At 34.3% G+C, this 19162-nt stretch overlaps 1 protein-coding gene across 1 annotated transcript in view; it reads left to right on the forward strand.

The window, feature by feature from the left end:
- The first annotated feature begins 1699 nt into the window (after nucleotides 1-1699).
- LOC111987564 (callose synthase 9) overlaps nucleotides 1700-19162 on the forward strand; it is a 73830-nt gene continuing 56367 nt past the window's right edge. Inside the window, exons 1-16 of the mRNA XM_065771160.1 lie at nucleotides 1700-1958; nucleotides 3273-3477; nucleotides 9173-9270; nucleotides 9790-9953; nucleotides 11446-11542; nucleotides 12816-12926; nucleotides 13009-13134; nucleotides 13931-14020; nucleotides 14690-14787; nucleotides 14900-15017; nucleotides 15859-15984; nucleotides 16268-16344; nucleotides 16463-16541; nucleotides 17011-17133; nucleotides 17572-17674; nucleotides 18994-19117. Of these exons, the coding sequence (XP_065627232.1) occupies nucleotides 3276-3477; nucleotides 9173-9270; nucleotides 9790-9953; nucleotides 11446-11542; nucleotides 12816-12926; nucleotides 13009-13134; nucleotides 13931-14020; nucleotides 14690-14787; nucleotides 14900-15017; nucleotides 15859-15984; nucleotides 16268-16344; nucleotides 16463-16541; nucleotides 17011-17133; nucleotides 17572-17674; nucleotides 18994-19117 (1736 nt within the window). The 5' untranslated portion in view covers nucleotides 1700-1958; nucleotides 3273-3275. The remainder of the gene's footprint in view (nucleotides 1959-3272; nucleotides 3478-9172; nucleotides 9271-9789; nucleotides 9954-11445; nucleotides 11543-12815; nucleotides 12927-13008; nucleotides 13135-13930; nucleotides 14021-14689; nucleotides 14788-14899; nucleotides 15018-15858; nucleotides 15985-16267; nucleotides 16345-16462; nucleotides 16542-17010; nucleotides 17134-17571; nucleotides 17675-18993; nucleotides 19118-19162) is intronic.

The raw sequence follows: 19162 nt of genomic DNA on the forward strand, positions 1-19162 counted from the left end.
AAGGAACTAATATATATTAGAAAAGAGTTATTTTTTTTAGAACTGATAGAGTTTCAACTTTATGGTGATTGCTCTTTCATTAGGCTAATTAAGATACTAATTGATTTTTTGCATAGGCAGAGTTTGAATTCTAGATTTTTTGTTTGACAATAAGAAAATAGATGCACTAACCAAATTGCGCTACACTTTGTCTACTCCCGGAGCATATAGATCCACCTAATCAATGAACACTTGCATTGGACTCGCCCATCCTTACATAAGAACCAATTCGAGTAATCAACCGCTTTTTTTTTTATTTTTTATTTTTTATAGAAATTATGCCTCTAGCAATATAGGGGCAACCCTCACTCTTCCTCTCATTTCAACGATTTTCATATGGTCAGTGGTAGAGCTAGAAAATTTTCTCAAGGGGGGCCAAGCCAAATTTATTATTGTGTTTTGTTAGCTTTAACTCTCTATATAAATGCGTATGACTTTATTTTTGGAAAACAACAAAAATCTTTTGCTAAAGAGATTTAGTTATTATATATTTTTATTAACTTATACTTAATATGCTCCTAAAATTAATGACTTATATATGACAAAAAAATCAATATTAAAAGGAAAATAAGGGAGAAAATAATAAATTAAAGAGCATTTATACTTTTTTTTTTTAAATGAAAGGGGGCCATCATCTAAAATTTACTCAATATTGTTAGGACAATGTTTAGCTATAAAATTGGTTGTAACCTAAGACTACAACTTTACTCAATAAAATAAACATTACTACATATTTTGAAAATCTAGTTGTTGAATTGCATGTTCTTTACGTTCTTAATACAGATGTCAAATTTTGAGTCAATAAGATATTATTTGCTATATGATTTATAAGCTTATATTTTATGCATAATTTTAAACTATTAAACTTGAAATTTAAACAATTTATTGATAACATAACTATTAATTTTTTATTTTTTAGAAATTTTGCAAACATATAGGATATAAGAAGAAGATGTAATCCAATGTTAGATTTGTCAAAAATCAAATTCGATAAAAATATATTAAGTAAGGTTATAGTTTAAAGTTACAACAAATTTTGCAGCTTAACTTTATTCATATTTTAAACTTTTTACATTAAATATAGGGAGAGGGGGCATTTTTGGAATCTAAGAAGGGCCATGGCCCCCCTACCCCCCTTCCTTCGCCTATGCATATGGTTATTTTCTATTTGCTTTTAGTTCTTGATAGAGCTCAAGAGCTCAAGAGAGATAAGCATGGAGATGCGATTAGTTATTAGTAGATGAGTTCTTTCTTTTTGAATCTTTATCCTAGTAGGAAAGGGAAAGGAAGCAAAAAATAGAAAAAAAATGTATTAAATATAGCTTAGGATACCAATTTTTTTGTTTTTTTGGTTGATAAAAAAACCTTAGTAGGGTTTTTTCTAGAAAAAAAAAAAAACCTTAGTAGTTAAGCAAACAAAAATTCAAAAGGGTTATATTTATATTTTATGTATTTTTTTTTGGGAATATTTTTATGTAACTTTTAGATCTAAAAAAATTATAATTATATTTATCAAAAGTCAGTCCTAAGTTAAACAAATAGTCGCGCCGGTTCCTTTCAAAATAAAAAAAATGTCGCGCCGGTTTTCGCGTACAAAGGGGTTTCTTCTCCGCGTCAAGGAGACCAAAAACCCAAACTAAACAAAAAAAGAAAAAAAGAAAAATTGCCGTGTTCTACCGGCTGTAACCGGTAATTCCGGTATCTTGGAAGTGCACTAGATTCGTGCGCTCTTTCTTTCTTTCCTTTTCTCCTATTTTCATTTCATTTCATATCTCCTTTCCCTCTCTCCCAGCTTTCTTTTCTGCTTTCACAGCTAAAAACACCTTTTCAGCTCTGATCCGAGTTGGAGACCGATTCCGATTCCGATTCCGATTCAACTCGGTCTCTCTTTTCTCTAGGCTCTTCTTCTCCCAAATCAGGTACGCACTTCCACTTTACTTGATCTCCCGTTTGGTTCCCGAGAAAAAAAAATATGCAGGTTTTTGAGATCCTTAGGGTTCTGAATGTCTAAATGTGGAATGTAGGGTTTTTGTTTGAATTTTTATTGCGGTATCGGAGGCTCTGTTTGTTGTGTTTTTGAATAATTTACGGGGTTTAGGATTCAGATTCTACTATTTTTCGTTTTCATTTTTTTTTTTTTTTTTGGGGTTTGTTTCAAATTTTATAAGAATTGTTTTAAGGAATTTGTATAGGGAGCTTCTTTAATGTTTAATACTGTGCTAACTGATTCAATATGACTTGATTTGTTGACAAAAATAAAGAGCTAACTATTTAAGTTGAGCTTAGAAGTTATATATTATAGTTGATTCAAAACAACTTGCTGCGTTGAGAAGAAAATAGTTGCTGTTTAAGTCTAGCTTGAAAGTTTATGTATTTATGTATGTGTGGGTATATATATATATATATATTGTTGTGTTGAGAAGAAAAGAGTTGCTATTTAATGGTGCCCTTAGGGCATTTGTTAATGGATCATTTTAGGAAAGTTTTGATACCACTTTCATGGGAAATATTAAATGCTGTAAAAAAAAATTCAGTTGCATTCTCCTTTTCTCGTAAAAAGTTTCTAAAAATATTTCTCAAACTAATACTCTTAGGGCATCCGCTAACTTTTTCCATATATATAGGGAAAAGATGCACACGTAACTGACTGGTGGATCTTGAACCCAACAACCTCACTCTCCACCTTGCTCTTGTGTCATTTGACCTAGAGCTCTTTGGCAAGAAATTTTTTGATTGTAGTTTTGCTTGAATGGAATCTCTCTCAGTGATTATTGGTGTCCGTATATTTCAGCACTAACGATTTGTTGAGAAAACTTGTGGCATGGTTGTTTTGATTATTTCTTAATTTTTCAGGTGATGTATGTTTTATATATTAATGGGGTGCCTTTAGGGCATTTGTTAATGGACCATTTTAGGAAAGTTTTGATACCACTTTCATGGGAATTATAAAAAATTGTCAAAAAAAATCAGTTGCCTTTTCCTTTTCCCATAAAAAGTTTCTAAAAATATTTTTCAAACCAATGCCCTTAGAGCATCTGTTATCTTTTTGCTTGTGCCATTTGACCTAGAGCTCTTTGGCAAGAAAATTTTTGATTGTAGTTTTGCTTGAATGGAATCTCTCTCAGTGATTATTGGTGTTTGTATATTTCAGCACTAATGATTTGTTGAGAAAACTTGTGGCATGGTTGTTTTGATTATTTATTAATTTTTTTTGGGTGATGTATATTTTATAGAAAATGTCTCGAGCTGAGGAACTGTGGGAGCGGTTAGTCCGTGCTGCCTTAAGGAGGGAAAGGACAGGGACAGATGCATTTGGGCATCCTGTTACTGGAATTGCTGGAAATGTTCCATCTTCATTAGCAAACAATAGAGATATTGATGAGATTCTGAGAGCTGCAGATGAAATTCAAGATGAAGATCCCAATGTTTCTAGAATCTGTATGAAATTTTTATATTTTTATTTCTTGAAAGATCATCGTTTATTTTTTTCTTTGGTTTTCTCATCCTTTTATTTAATATATTTTTGCATACACTTGGGTCTCCTGTTGCCAGGTGCATTTCTAGATTACAAATGTTTAGTGGCTTTAATATATTCTGAAGCTTTTTATTGCCTGATTTTTTTTTTTTTTTTTCGATAAGTAATAAGTTTTATTGATATAAAAAAGGAACACCCTAGCACACAGAGAGTGTACAAGGGGTCAACAAATCAAATACAAAAATTGCAAGAATCTAGGAAATCAATAAAAGAAGGGAATGGTTGTTTTTGCAAAGCAAACAACCAATCCAATAAAGTTCTAAAAAAGAATAGCTTGAGGTCCGGAATAGATCTCTCAATATCTTCAAAACATCTACTATTTCTCTCCCTCCAAAGACACCACATTAAGCAATGAGGAACGATGGACCATATTTTATGCATGCGCAATATTGAAGATGCAAATTTTGCTACTTTATTTGTGTGCTCTAGTAGAAAAGACATGTAACTATAATAAGGAGAGGAGTTCTACTTTGATAAATTATTGTAACAAGTTGATATGTGAGCTGCACTGTCACACCATGTGACACATGACCTCACTGTGCCTCTATACTTTCATCATTGGGAGTTGGAGTCAGTGAATTCCTTTCTAGACCTTATTTACTCACTGTTGTCTAGGGGGGTGGTAGGGTGAGATGGAGTTTGATTGGAGTGTTAAGTTTGATGTTCACTCTTATTACCTATCAAAAAAAAAAAAGTTTGATGTTCACTCTTATTACAAGGCTATTCGTGGTACCATTGTTAATTCATTCCTCTGGAAGAGTATATGGTGTCATTTATAAAAAAATAAAGAAAGAAGAATATGGTGTGGCAAGGCCCTAAAGAGGGTGTCTTATTTTTGTGGACAACAACTGTGGGTAAGAATGTAAAAATTGGTTTGGAAAGCATTTGTTTCTCCATTGTGATGTTGTTTATGTTTTGTGGAGTGAAAATTTTAAGATGCTTAGGTTTCAATGGATGATCCATTGACCTGCAGAGTTATTATTTGGTTGTAGGAATTGGTTTGGGAAGCAGTATTCAAATGTTTGGAATCTTAGTCTGTTATGCTTGATGTGGATAGTATAGTAGGAATGGAATGGCCATGCTTTTGAGGACATTGAGAGACCTCTTGATTAGTTGAAATCCTTGTTTGATTAATCCTGTACATGGGGTTTTACTCATTGTAATTCCATTTTTGAGTTCCTAGACTCACTTTGTTCTTTTTTTATTTTTTTTATGATACTTTGTTTTCATCATCGTGAACATGAAGTAATCTTTTACTTGAATAAAACTTTACTACTTACAAAAAAGAAGAAGAAGTTCTAGCTCGTATCTTAACCATCAAGTCTTATTGTCCCTTTATCTCTATTTCTACTTTTACTAAACATACATTCCATGTGCTTTGTTTTCGTCCTAATTTATTTCAATAAGTAATAAGTTCTATTAAGAAAAAATGCATCAAGTATAAAAGGCATATAGTAGATGTGCATCACAACTTAGCTTTGAGATTACAATGATATGTAAGCTCCAATAAGTTGGAAACAGTAAAGAACATTCTGTTCACACCCATCAAAAGTTCTAGAATTTCTCTCTACAAAAGCACTACAAGCCCTAGGCCCCAGAAGGGTTTACCGTGTTTTTTTTTTTTTTTAGAGACGTTGGATGGTGGTAGAAGCGGATGTGTTGGTTGTTTTGAGGAGTTCCACAAGTATTGTAAGTTTGAAAAATCTCTTAATGCATCTTTTATTGCATTAGTTCCAAAGAAGATGAATGCTACCAATGTGAGGGACTTAGTTTGGTCGGGAGTGTTTAGAAGATTTTGGCCAAGGTGTTGGCCAATAGGTTGAAAGGGATTTTGGATAAACTTATCTTTGAATCACAAAATTTGTTTGTAGGAGGAAGGTAGGTTTTGGATTCAGTGCTTATTACTAATGAGTGTGTGGATGCTAGGATAAAGTCATACCCTGGCATTATTCTATAAGTTGGATATAGGAAAAACCTATGATCATGTTAATTGGGAGGCTATTCTCTATCTCTTGAAGAGAATGGGTTCTGGTGAAAAGTGGAGAAGTTGGATTCATACTTTCATTTCCACAATACAATTTTCTATATTGGTGAATGGTTCTCCTTGTGTTTTTTTTTTTTTTTTTGGCTTTTCTAGGGATTAAGACAGGGGGATCCATTATCTCTTTCGCTCTTTATTCTGGTTAAGGAGGTTCTCAGTAGTATGTTGAGGAGAATGGGGAGGGAGGTCTTATCAAAGGCTTTACACTATAGCCATGTAGATTCTTCCATCTTTGTTCGTCAAAGTCATGGCTGTTGCCTCATCCTTCTTTTATATGTTGACGATAGTTGGAATATTGATTTTGGGGGGGGGGGGGTTGTCTATTTCACACTTATTGTTTGTTGATGAAACTATCTTGTTTTGTGATGTTGACGTTGAACAGATTTTGTACGTTCAGATGTTGCTGTCTTGTTTTGAGGTGGTGACTGGGTTAAAAGTTAATTGGGTTGAAGTGAGATGGTGCTGGTGGGTGAGGTGGAGAATGTGGTTGAATTGGATTTGATTTTGTATTGTAAAGTAGGGTCTTTGCCAATGACCCACCTTGGTATGCCATTGGGGGCTTCTTTTAAATCAACAACAATTTGGAATCCTATTTGGCGAAATTCAAACATCAATTAGTTGATTGGAAGAGGCTTTACTTTTCAAAAAGGGGAGGCTGAAGTTATTGAAGAGTACACTTCCGAGCCTACCTACTTATTATTTGTCGTTGCTCACCATTACCACTTGTGTGACCAATAGGAATTAGAGGTTGCGAAGGAATTTCTTGTGGGGTGGTTTGGGTGAGGAGTTCAAACATCATTTGGTTGGATGAGATACAATGTGTACTTTTATGTTGGGGATTTAGAAGCTTACTCCTTTTAATCACTCTTTGTTGGGCAAGTGGTTGTGATTTCAGATGGAGGAAACTTGGTTATGGAGGCGGTTAGTGACTGTGAAGTATGGGGAAGAATGGGGTGGATGGTGTAATAAACCTGTTTGAAGCACTTATATTGGTGGGTTGTGAAGGAGTATTACAACGGGTGGGGTAGTTTCTTACTGTACATTTGGTTTGATGTGGGTTCTAGAAATTGGATCCGATTTTGGCATGACTGTTGGTGTTGAGAACAACCTTTGAAGATGTTGAATCCTATTCTGTTTTAAAATTTCACAAATATGGAAGCTTCAATGGAGTCCTTATTAGAGAGACAGGAGGAGGTGGGGAGGAGTTGGGATGCGAGGTTCATGAGGGGGGTTTCATTCCTCCAATTTCTACACCTCCAGTGTACTTGGTTGGTTTTTTTAAAATAAAATTTCTTACGTTACTTATCAAGAAAAGAAAAAAATGTCTCCATTAGGGAGGGAAAGATTGGATGTGATGGAAGTTGAATTTTATTTTTTTATGAGGCATTACAGGGCTCATCCCTTGTGTCTTTCCCTTGGAAAGCCATATGGAGGGTGAAGGCTCTTTGGAGAGTTTCCTTTTGTGTGGACATCTGCTTGGGGGGGGGGGGATGTGTGTGGGGAATTTTCGCAAGAATAGATACTCCATTTTGAGTTGGTTTTGTATGTGCTGATGCAGTGGGGAGATGGTAGACCGTCTTTTGTTATGTTGGAGTGTGGCGTTTGAGTTGTGGAGTCTTGTTTGTAGTTCCTTTGGGATACAGTAGGTTATTAAGCCAAGGTCATCGAGCTATTATGTGGGTGGTAGAATTGGGGAGGGAAAGAAATTTGGAATCGTGTCCATTATATTTGTTGTGGAATTTATGGAGGGAAAGAAATTGACGTAATTTCAAAGATGTGAAAACCACAAGGAGTCAATTGCTAGCCATCTTCACTAGTTCCTTATATGAGTGGTCTTATGCATTGGGCTTTATGGATAGCAATGCCGTTGAGTCATTCATAGAGACATTATCTTTGTAGATAATTCTTTTAGTTCCTTATATGAGTGGTCTTATGCATTGGGCTTTATGGATAGCAATTACATTGACTCATTCGTTGAGCCATTATCTTTGTAGATGATTCTTTCCATTGTAATTCTTTAAGCTTCTTCGTGCCGTTTTTACATGAAGTATTGTCTTTCAAATAAAATTATTCTTATATATATATATATATATATATATAAGAAAGCAAGTAAATCTATAACCTTTCCAAATCTCACTATTGTGGTGTCTCCTAAATCGGTCTTGCCAACAAGCAAGTAAATCTATAACCTTCCTCGGCATCACCCAGGGCAAAGGTATTACTGATCTATTTCATATTGCACGAAATCAAGCGGCTGTGGCAGGGGGTTAATGACACTATGTTATGGGATGCCACATTCATTAGGCCATTTCAGGATTAGGAGTTGGAGATAGTGTTGTTAAAAGAGCACTTAAGCGTAGAACGCATAGGCCTTGGGGCTTTTTCCCTCTAAAGCGAGGTGCCCTCACAAAAGCGCCTTTAGAGCTTTTTTATTAAGCGCAAAGTGCGTTTTTTTTGAGCTTTTTGTAATTTATTAAAAAAAAAAATCCTGATTTGATTTTTAGCCATTAGATGTAAATATGTTTGAGATAAGCCATTGATTTAATGTATAAAAACTAATAGTGTGGTGTGCTACCATAAACCTAAGCCTACCTCTTTAGATATTTTAGACCTTTTGGACCACGGCCACACAAACAAACACTCAAGTCAGACAATTATGATGGTCCCTTGCTTACTGAGGATGATGATTATGTAGGTTAGGATTGCATTGCATATTTGCATTGATTTTGTTAGGCAAAGATATCCTTACTTAACCTTCTAGTAGGTAAAATTACTTCTCAATTAAAGAAAATTGAAATTATATAAACCAACAACACAATTAAAGTGAAGAAACATTGAAGCAGGACCTGTGTTAACTAGACTGAAAACTTTATAAGGTTCAAAGCAGGCTCAACATCACTTTCAGACCCTAATTATGAATAGTTTTGGCCTTCAAGCATGCTTGTTCGTTACATTATCACAATCTTTTTTTTTTTTTTGGATAAGAGATTTTATTGTGAAAGACTTCTTCATGTACAGGGGTATTTGGACCTTCATGTGATATCACTTATTAGAACAAAGAGAATAACCATCAAATCCTGTTCCTCACCATCATTGTTACCACAGTGCTGCCTATCACTAGGGTTATCAATCTTGATTGCTTTTACCATGCTCCATGGTCCAAGTTTCCACTGGTCCTTGGATCTGCAAGCCCAAAACCATTGTGGACATTTGGCCACCTCTATCATAACTCTTGATTCCAGATCTGGTTGTGGTTGGTGCTGGTGGCGATGCAGTGATGGTGAGGGCCTGAAGGGAAAGGGTTTGGTTTTTGTTAATGCTGACATTTTGATGGGAAAAATGGGGTACAAACTTGGGCCCTTGATTGGATGGAATCTCTTGTGAAGCAGCTATTCTGCCTTTGCTTGCGCAATCAAACAGCAAATATTTTATTTGTTTTTTCTGTGGACTACCTATTTTATCTGGCTCATTGTTTTGTGTATTAAATATATTCTATAATGTTCATGGAAACGTTTAGATATGTATGAAGTGGCTAAGTTTCTGTTGGTTATCTGCAGTATGTGAGCATGCTTATTCACTGGCTCAAAATCTGGATCCTAATAGTGAAGGAAGAGGTGTCTTACAATTCAAGACTGGACTGATGTCTGTCATCAAGGTATGCGTTTGGTTTGCAATGGTAAATTTTGATTTTGACAACTAACTCTTTACATTATGGGCAAGAAACTGTAAATTTTGTGGGTGGACTTGTATGTTTGTGTATGGGTCAATAGCACTAGTCCTATATCACACCTTTTGCATATCAGTGATTGATGTATTGAATAAATTTTCTTAGATATTACTTAAAGAAAAAAATGATGTTAGATATTCAAAATTTTGACTGAGTTTGGACACTTTATATTTGTTCATCTTTCTTTTGGAATTTAATGGAGGATCCATGTGTAAATCATTAATTTATGGATGCACACACGCATATTATGCTTGTATCTGTTCATTGTACAAATGTATAGAGGCTATTAGAGATTGCAAATTCCATTGTTCTTTGCAGATTTTGAAGATGTTAGGTTTTTACTTTGTTCTTAAATTTGGAACTTTAACCACAATTCTGTTATTGTGGGACTTGTATATTAATTTTAATGTAATGTGCAATATTTCGTCTCTTTGGGCAATTTTTCAGCAAAAACTGGCCAAGAAGGAGGTTGGAACCATAGATAGAAGTCGAGACATTGAGCTCTTGCAAGAGTTCTACAAACTGTATAGAGAGAAGAATAGTGTAGACAAGCTACGAGAGGAAGAAATGAAGTTGAGGGAGTCTGGTGCTTTCAGTGGAAACCTTGGCGAGTATGTTTCTGAACTAGCAAATAAACATATTGATCATATAAAATTAAGCTATGCTCTTGAACTATTCTTTTTCCTACTTCTCTCTGAATGTAAATATATCTATCCTGAATCTCTGCATTTGAAACAAAATTTTGATAGATTTTTAGTGGGGGAGGGTGGTTTGAACTTTGGATATCTTTGTTGAAAACATTGGTAAATGCCATGTGATGTGGATTATTTGGAGGGAGTGAAATAATCGCATATTTGAAGATTTGGTGCTTACTAGGGATAAGCTCCTAGCTTTATTTGTAGGAACCTTGTTTGATTGGTCTCATGCATGGGGATTTTCCTCTGGGGAATCCATTCTGCTGTTTTTAAATTCCCTTTCTTCTTGTACATAATTTTCTGTTTTCTTTTTGTTGCGTGTACATATTTTCTCTGCCTACTTCATTTCTTTAATGTAGCTGTTTTCTCTTAATATAATTTTTCTTACTAATATATAAAAAAGTTTCTTAACCAATTAACATATATACAAACCTGAATAACCTTGCTCTTCAAAAAAAAAAAAAAAAAAAAAAAAAGAGAGAGAGGAAATTGAAAATGAACAGAAAGTCCTTGTGAAAAATGAAAATACACATAGGCATATATGTGCGTGTTCGTTTATATATGTATGTTTATGTCTATTATCTACATCTACTGCTTCCTTGTAAATGGTAGCATTGAATTCTGTTTGTTATAAATAAGTGTTTGAAACAGTTTGAATACTATGAAGAACAACCGTGAGGAACTACTGTGGTTAACTAGAAAACTCCTCCCTTGCATTGTTAACAGTTTCTTAACAAATTATTCTTCTCGTCAACATATATGGTTATATACAAACCCCTCTTCGAAAAAAGAGAACAGGAGAAAAAATGGAAATGAACAAAAAGTCATTCTGAAAACCCATCTTCTGGTTCGATGAATTTGAACCATAGGTTTTTTCCCTTAGCTCTTGTAGAAGCTGTAGAATTAGTCTTTCTCTTCGTCTAACTTATTTGGGTTCTTGGATCTTAAGAATCTTAGATAATTTATTTTGTAATTTTCTTTTGGCAGATCCTTTATATACTTCCCATGTACTAGGGTTGCACCTCTTTTGCACTTCAATGAATTTGATTACTAGTGAAGCTGCACAAGCAGTATTATGTTGGGCGTTTAGAGTTAAGTATATGATTGTTTGTTCCTTGTTGTACTCAGTTTTTAACATGTCTATTGTGAATTGGCTGATACAGGATGTGCTATATGCAAAAAAGTCCCACCCCCCCCCCCCCCCCCCCAACCGCCTTTTCATTTCCTTGTTTGCTACTCATAACCCATTTCTCTGACTCCAAGGCCCATCTTTAATATATATTGATTCTTTTAGTTTATATCCATAGATGTTTGTTTTGCAGCTCATGATTCTATAATGCTGAAAATCCTGTTTTTCCTTCCTCTGTTTTCCATACTGTTCTTGTGACTTACTAATTCTCAATTTCAGGTTGGAACGGAAGACAGTTAAAAGGAAAAGAGTATTTGCGACTTTAAAAGTTTTAGGGACAGTGCTGGGACAGTTGACTAAGGAAATTCCTGAAGAGGTTAGACACCTTCTCAGTTGTCTATTGCCATAGATCTGCATTGTGGTGGCCCCAAAAACATCGATATAGATTCTTATCATTGAATCACATGTATAGATATGGCCTATGTTTTGTAAATTGTAATGTGTTAGTTGACTTTCTTTCTTGCAATTTCTTTCATTTTCCAGGGAACCAAATGATCTAAGTCTTCTAGTATTATTGCTTAATTCTCAAATTTTATGTTTGTCTTTGTTATCTTGGTTGTCTGAACTTCTTTTTATTTTTGATAAATTTCAATTTGAACCTTTTAGTAAATTTTTTATCCTTAATCTGTTTGGATTGTGAAAAAATGGTAGAAAACGAGAGAAAATATCATATTCTCTACAATCTGAGACTCGACCAACACCTGACCATCCATCTGATAGTTCACAGATGGTTGCACTGGAGTTGTCGGTCGGCAGTGGGTGAGGGTAACCTTCACCTGACGGTCCTGACCGGATTGGTCAAGTGGCGGTTTACTTGAGCCCAATTGACCTGTGAACACCTCTAGAAAGATGAAGTGTAGATTAGATGGACGGTAATGTTGGTTTCTTGGAGGGTTTCTTCATTTCTTTATGTTGATGGGGATAAGACTAGACTCTTGTTTTCTGAGGTGTCAATGTGAACAAATCGTAATAAATTGAGGTTGACCAGGGGGGTCCCTTGTGTAAGATCATTTGGTAGCATGTTGTATTGTTGTTGTGTAACAAACTAACAGGTGGGACTCCTGTTAGATACAACTATTGTTCTTGCTTTGACTTCTACTTTGTGATTGTTATTTTTCTGTGGTGTTTGTTGCATCCTCTATGTTCGTGAAAATCCCTAGAAGTATGCTGATATGTCAATAATATAATTATCTTAATATGATCCGATAATTATCTTATCTAACAGGGGGTTCCTTGTGTAATATCATTTGATAACATGTTGTATTGTTGTTGTGTAACATACTAACAGGTGGGACTCCTTTAGATACAATTTTTGTTTTTGCTTTGACATCTACTTTATGATTCTTATTTTTCTTTGGTATTTGTTACATCCTTTATGTTCGTAAAACTCACTATAAATATGTTGATATGCATATAACATAATTATCTTATCTGATTATAATGTGATTTTTTTTTTTTTTGAGATGTGAGTTTTTGACCCCAAGGGGAGGAGGAATCGGAGATTTGAATTAGTGATCTCCACTTCATGATTTGTGGTTCCTGGCCAATTGTGGTAATGTGCCTTTATATATGATTGCTTTCCTCTGCAGCTTAAACGGGTGATGGAAGCTGATGCAGAAATGACAGAAGATTTAATTGCTTATAACATTATCCCATTGGATGGCCATACCTTAACAAATGCCATTGTGAATATGCCCGAGGTTAGTTTTTTGCTTTATGTGTAAGTCTCAAGTTCATATTTGGTGACTTTTGCCATTTTTTAACATGAGGAACTTATTCCAGGTGCAAGCAGCAGTGTCAGCTTTAAAGTATCACAGGGGTCTAGCAAAATTGCCTGTGGATTTTCCTATTCCTGCAACAAGGAATTCTGATATGCTTGATTTTCTGCACTATATATTTGGATTTCAGGTCTGTACTTGGTTGAAATGTTTGTATAGTAATAGGTGTCTTTGCCTCATGGACCAAGCCTTTGGGCTGTGTTATGTTGGTGGGGCTTTTCTATGTGATGCATACATGGATTAGGGGTCTTGCTGCTGTTTTTGATGTGATTTCTTTTTTCTATAATCTGGGGGTTTTGTGACATTGGATGGAGTTGAATCCTGAAAAGTTTCAAGGTTATATCAAAATGAGTTTAGTGTCAAATCAGTTCTTAATCAGGGTTACTTTTTTGGGAGTAGAAGCCTTTTTGTCTGGAAGGGCGGTTCATGTGACTTTTGGAATCCATGCCTTGAGGTGAATTATCAGCCTCCAATGGTGATTCATATGTACAAGTCAGCAGTGTTCTTATGGATTGGAGGCTCTTGGTTATTACTGGATTTTTGAGTTTCCTTTTGCGTGTGAATTCTTTTGGTTCTGAATGCTGGTTGCACAGAATGTTAGTCTTTTCCTCGTGAATGGGCACATTTAGAGTTCAAAGCTTGAGTTTGATGTTTCAGTTAGAGTCTGCCAAATAATGGTTTTTGGAAAGTGTATTATTTCTATATTTATTATTATTGTTATTGCTGTTGTTGTAGAGTTTTGGTTGTTAGGTGTATCATGTTATTCCGTAAGGGAAGGTTCCCCCCTTTTCATGGTCTTCTTCCTCTTATGTCCATATCTTGGGTTTGGAAATTCTCCTTGTCTTTGTCTGTTATATTAATATATTTTGGTTTTGTACTCTTATAAGTTGTTCTTGCATCTAATGCTTAAAGTTTATGGTTATCAGAAGGACAGTGTTTCTAACCAGCGGGAACATATAATTCATCTCCTTGCAAATGAGCAATCTCGGCTTGGTATTCCTGAAGAATCTGAACCGGTAAATCTCAAATCTTTCTTGTCAAATAATTGCATTGATTAGGGATGCTGTATTAGATGTTCATTAATTACCTAGAGGAGACATATAGCTTCCTTGGATCTTTCTGCGACTGTTTGGAAATTGATAATGTACTAAATTTTTTATTTTATAGTATTAGCGATAGTTCTGACAAAATGTAAGTGCATGCACTGAAGTATATGATAAGCACACCAGAGGAAACCCCAAAAGAATACACAATGGGAAAAATAAAACTGTATTCTTAAAAATTTGTTTGCAAAATTGAAAGAAGGTTAAGAAGTGGAAGAGGGAAAACTTGACAATGAAGAGTGATATGAATAAGGAAACTTGCAATTGGATTCATATGTGTATTATGACAGTTTGGTTCTTAGTGTTGGTAAATGGTTCTCCTATGATTTTTTATTATAACTTGAGGTCCTTAAGACAAGTTTGACCCCCTTTTGTCTTAAGGCCTTAAAACAGTATTCTGAAGTTTTACCATCTTGTAACATAAATGTAAATTGTGGAGTTTCTATGTATGTTGAATAGATGGCATATGTTACAGTTTGGTATTTTTCTTTATTTGTTGGTTGGTTGAATTGTTTATTTATTATTATCTTTATAGACATTTTAATCCATAAAATCATGATATTTTCCTTGGTATTGCTTCAGATATTGGATGAGGCTGCTGTGCAGGTGGTATTTCTTAAGTCTCTTGACAATTACATTAAATGGTGTAACTACTTGTGCATCCAGCCAGTTTGGAGCAGGTATGGATTCTTAAAATATATTTGTTACTCCTTGTGGCTGTTAAATGAATTAATTCTTGTTACTGATATTTGGTGATTGAGAGGTATGGAATGAATATGGTTTTTTTTGCAGCTTGGAAGCTGTTAACAAGGAAAAGAAATTACTATTTGTTTCTTTGTACTTTCTGATATGGGGTGAAGCAGCCAACATTAGATTTCTTCCAGAATGCTTGTGCTACATATTTCATCATGTAAGTTAATCCAGGAGTGATTGATTCATTAAATATCTTGTTGGACTTAGTATTAAACTTTTGTTTTTAATATTCTAGCCTTGCTTATTGATTGCTTTCTTTTGGAGTTTTTCTTCCTCCCCAGAACCCCAACACAAAATTTCTTGTTGGACTTAGTATTAAGCTCTTGTTTTTAATATTTTAGCCTAGCTTGCTAATTGTTTTCTTTTGAGGGAGTTTTCCTTTCCCCCTGGCCAACAGAAAAAAAAAAAAAAAACCAACACACACACACGAAAATTGGTCCTGATTTCTAATGTTTCTTCCACGGTTTCAGTGCGACTAATTTTATGCAATTTAAGCATTGATTTATTTATTTATTTATTAGTATTATTTTAATGTTTTGTATATTTGATGAATTTCATGTAAATAATTGTCTGAGTTTTCTCCTTTTTCCTCTTTAAAAGTTGGTCCAAGCCTCTAGTGCTTGTGCAGGAACTTAAATTTAGTGCAGTCACTTGTGTAGGCAGTCATTGGCATTGAATTTTTATAGGGCTGCTTATTTCTGTTGTTTTCGGTGTGGGGGTTTTAAGATAAATTAAATTCAGTCTCTCATGGTTTTTCCATGCATCTCTGCTGTGAAATATCAATTACTTGGTTCTAAGTTTGTATCTTGAGTTGCTTTTTTCTCTTTTTTAACCCTTCTTTTGCTTCTTCTTGTTATCCAAACTAGCCTGTGGCTTACTGTTTTATAGATTATGTTATTTGAAATTTATGACACATGCCTTTTCACTTTTCTTGTAATTTCTGCCTACCTTTTTCACCTCACTTCACTCATTCTTTTACTCTTGAATTTCATATCCAGATGGCAAGGGAAATGGATGAGATTTTGAGGCAGCAGATTGCACAGCCAGCTATGAGTTGCAATTCTGAAAATGGTGTGTCGTTTCTTGATCAAGTCATCTCTCCTTTGTATGAGGTTGTCTCTGCGGTATGTGTCTTTCTGTTCTTTTAGTTAACATAAAAATTTGATATTACGTTGTTTGCTATGCATTTAGTAACCTGGTGTGTGTGGGACGGAGGGACTGCAGATTCCTGATGTTCATTTTGCCTCAACTTAATCTGTTGAAAGCCTTTGTTATATAGGCTGGTGATTGTTGTTTGAAATCTTGGTACTTCAAGAATATATGTCTTTAGTGGGTGAACTTGTCTTGTCATGGATATGTTCTCCAATTTCAGTGTTTTGTTGTTGACTTATGCGCAAATTTGCACAGGAAGCTGCTAACAACGATAATGGACGAGCACCTCATTCTTCCTGGAGAAACTATGATGATTTTAACGAGTACTTCTGGTGTGATTTTTGAAACATTTTGTTACATAAATTTTTTTTTTTTTTTAGCTTTATGGCTGATCTTAATTCCATTTTTTTAAAGAAAATTTTATTTATTTATTTATAAATTTCTGGTCAGGTCACTTCATTGCTTTGAACTTAGTTGGCCATGGCGTAAAATTTCGTCATTTTTCCAAAAGCCACAACGGAGATCAAAGGTTAGCTGATCTAAATGTTTTAGTGGTTGGGAATTGGTTGACTATTTTTATGACATGTGACGGGGAATGTCATAATAATAGTTAAGGGATTTGTTGACTATCTTCTGTCTTAATGACAGTGTTACTATTATAGAGTTCGATGAATTGCTTTCATTTGTTTGTAATTCTTTGATTGCAATTCTTAGGATATCTTGTGTTTTCTGTTGTTCAAGAGGTAATTTTTATTGAATAAAATCATTTATACAAAAAAAAAAAAGGTTTTTTGATGTGGGTTTAGTGAAGAGAGGGAGGAACACATGCTTGTGCCCACAAATTAGAAGAAGTTAATTCTATCTTGTTTTCGGTAATTTTGCTTTTGGACTTTGAATTTTAGTCTCAATACAAGTTGAACCCTTAGGATTTAAATTTTTAGTATCTTATTGTGCCTTGTGAATTTCTTTGCATAATTTTTATGCTCCTTTTGTTACAGAACATGCTTGCATGTGGTGGAAGTCTGCGTCGAGGAAAAACTTCATTTGTTGAGCACCGGACATTTCTTCATCTTTATCATAGTTTTCACCGTCTCTGGATCTTTCTTGCTATGATGTTTCAGGTTTGCATGTCCATATTGAATACTCAATTTAAATACATAATCTCTCTTTTGTGAACTGAAACATTTGTTAACTTGCTGAGATTGCTGTTAATACCCTTCAAACTCTTGCATTTAATTTTCAAATCCTCATTGTTTTTTAATTTTTGTTTTTGTTTTCTATAAAATTCTCTACCACCCCTTACATTGTTTCCTACTCACTAGGAAATATTTGGGCGTATATTACTTGTAATTCAAAATATTCTTCCTCTCACATTTTTATTTTCTTATTGCTACCGATTCCTCATCCTGGTCTTTGTCTTATTCAACAACATTTTGAATTTTGATTTTCTTCTTTTATCTATTGATGAATAGTTTGGTTAAAACCAACTGTTATTTATGACAATGCACATAATGTTTTCTTTAACATATTTTCTTTATATATATATATATATATTTCAGGCTCTCACAATCCTTGCATTCAATGATCGACAATTTAATGACAAAATGTTACGGGAAGTTCTTAGTGTTGGTCCAACATTTGTGGTGATGAAGTTCTTTGAGAGTAAGTTTCTCTCTATGCAAAATATGTTGTGGGTGATTTGTTTTGTTAGTCCTCTTAAGTTGTACATAACAAGTGTGGGTGAACGTGACAATTGCACTTAATCGGAAAGGCCTCCTGGGTACAAGGTGCAGAGTGCAAAGAGCAAAGTACAAGCACCCATTTGATTGAAATAAAGCTTACATTTATAAGAAATAATGTAATGAATTTGAAGACAGTAGTTAATGGACAATATGACAATTAAGTAATCAACTAATGATATAAATTCAAATTTAACAGTTTTTGTATATAGTTTAATTGTGCTTTAGAAAATTTACACAACTGCGATCAAAATGAATTGCATTGTTGAATCAAAATATTGATACGGGAAGCGTAAAGTAATATTTATTTTAAATCTTGAGTCCATTATGTATTTTTGGTCTTAGTAGTTTATTTAGGTTATTAGTATTTTGTTAAATTCCTAGAGAATTGTTTATTTTTGTAATTCAATAATTGGGATTTCCCTAGTCGTTTAGATTAGGTTTCCTAAGTCAATTAGAGTTAGAATTTGAATTAGGGTTTTCCTATGTCAATTAGTATTAGTGTTTAGTCCTACTAAGCCTATATAAGCACAATATTGTACTCCTATGGAGAGGGGCTATTTTGATGAGGAATGAAAATTTCCTTGAAAATTTCCCTATGTCGTGTTGTTGACTCCAACGAACCCTAGGTGCTGAATCTTACGCCAAAAAGCACTTCTATGCCAACATAAGCAAGAAATGTTTTCATCATTATCGTTGTCACCAGATTTGTAACCCTTATCATCTTCCTTATCTAAATTAATAGTCTCCCCTCATTGGGAGTATGTTGTGAACTGGGACCTGAACCGGTTGCTCTTCCCAGTTACCTCACTCTTGATCTCATGTTGAATCTTTCTTTCAACTCAAGTAGGTCTAGCTCAAAACTACTGTGTGTGTGTGATTGTGTGGTCCCTTAGGGTTTTTTTTTTTTTTTTGGTTTTCTTCTAAAATTTTTACTCAGGGATTGGAAGGTGGGTTATGTGTATTTTATACACACCATAAGAATGGTCTTTGTATACCAATTTAAGGGACCATATTAATAGCATCAAAATTGATAACTTTAGTAAGTGATTTTTTTCTTAAAATAAAAAATAAAAAGTGGGCTTTTCTGAAGGTGCTTTGCTTTAGGAGAAAACAGAGCTTAAGGCTTGGCTCTTTAAGCATGCTTTTACCAACATTGTACCAAACTAATGTATGTTATTTCCTTATTGTTTGCCACCTTAAAACTACTATTAAATTCTAAAGTTCCACTTGTTCATTTAGGTGTTTTGGACATTCTTATGATGTATGGTGCATATTCTACATCGCGACGCATGGCTGTTTCTCGAATTTTTCTCCGTTTTATATGGTTTGGTGTTGCTTCAGTCTTCATATGTCTCCTTTATGTGTAAGTTTTTCTTCCATAACATAACTTGGTGGTTTTTTTTCTCAA

This window comes from Quercus suber, unplaced genomic scaffold, assembly GCF_002906115.3.
Source record: "Quercus suber isolate HL8 unplaced genomic scaffold, Cork oak 2.0 scaffold_40, whole genome shotgun sequence".
In the NCBI taxonomy this organism is placed as follows: Eukaryota; Viridiplantae; Streptophyta; class Magnoliopsida; order Fagales; family Fagaceae; genus Quercus; species Quercus suber.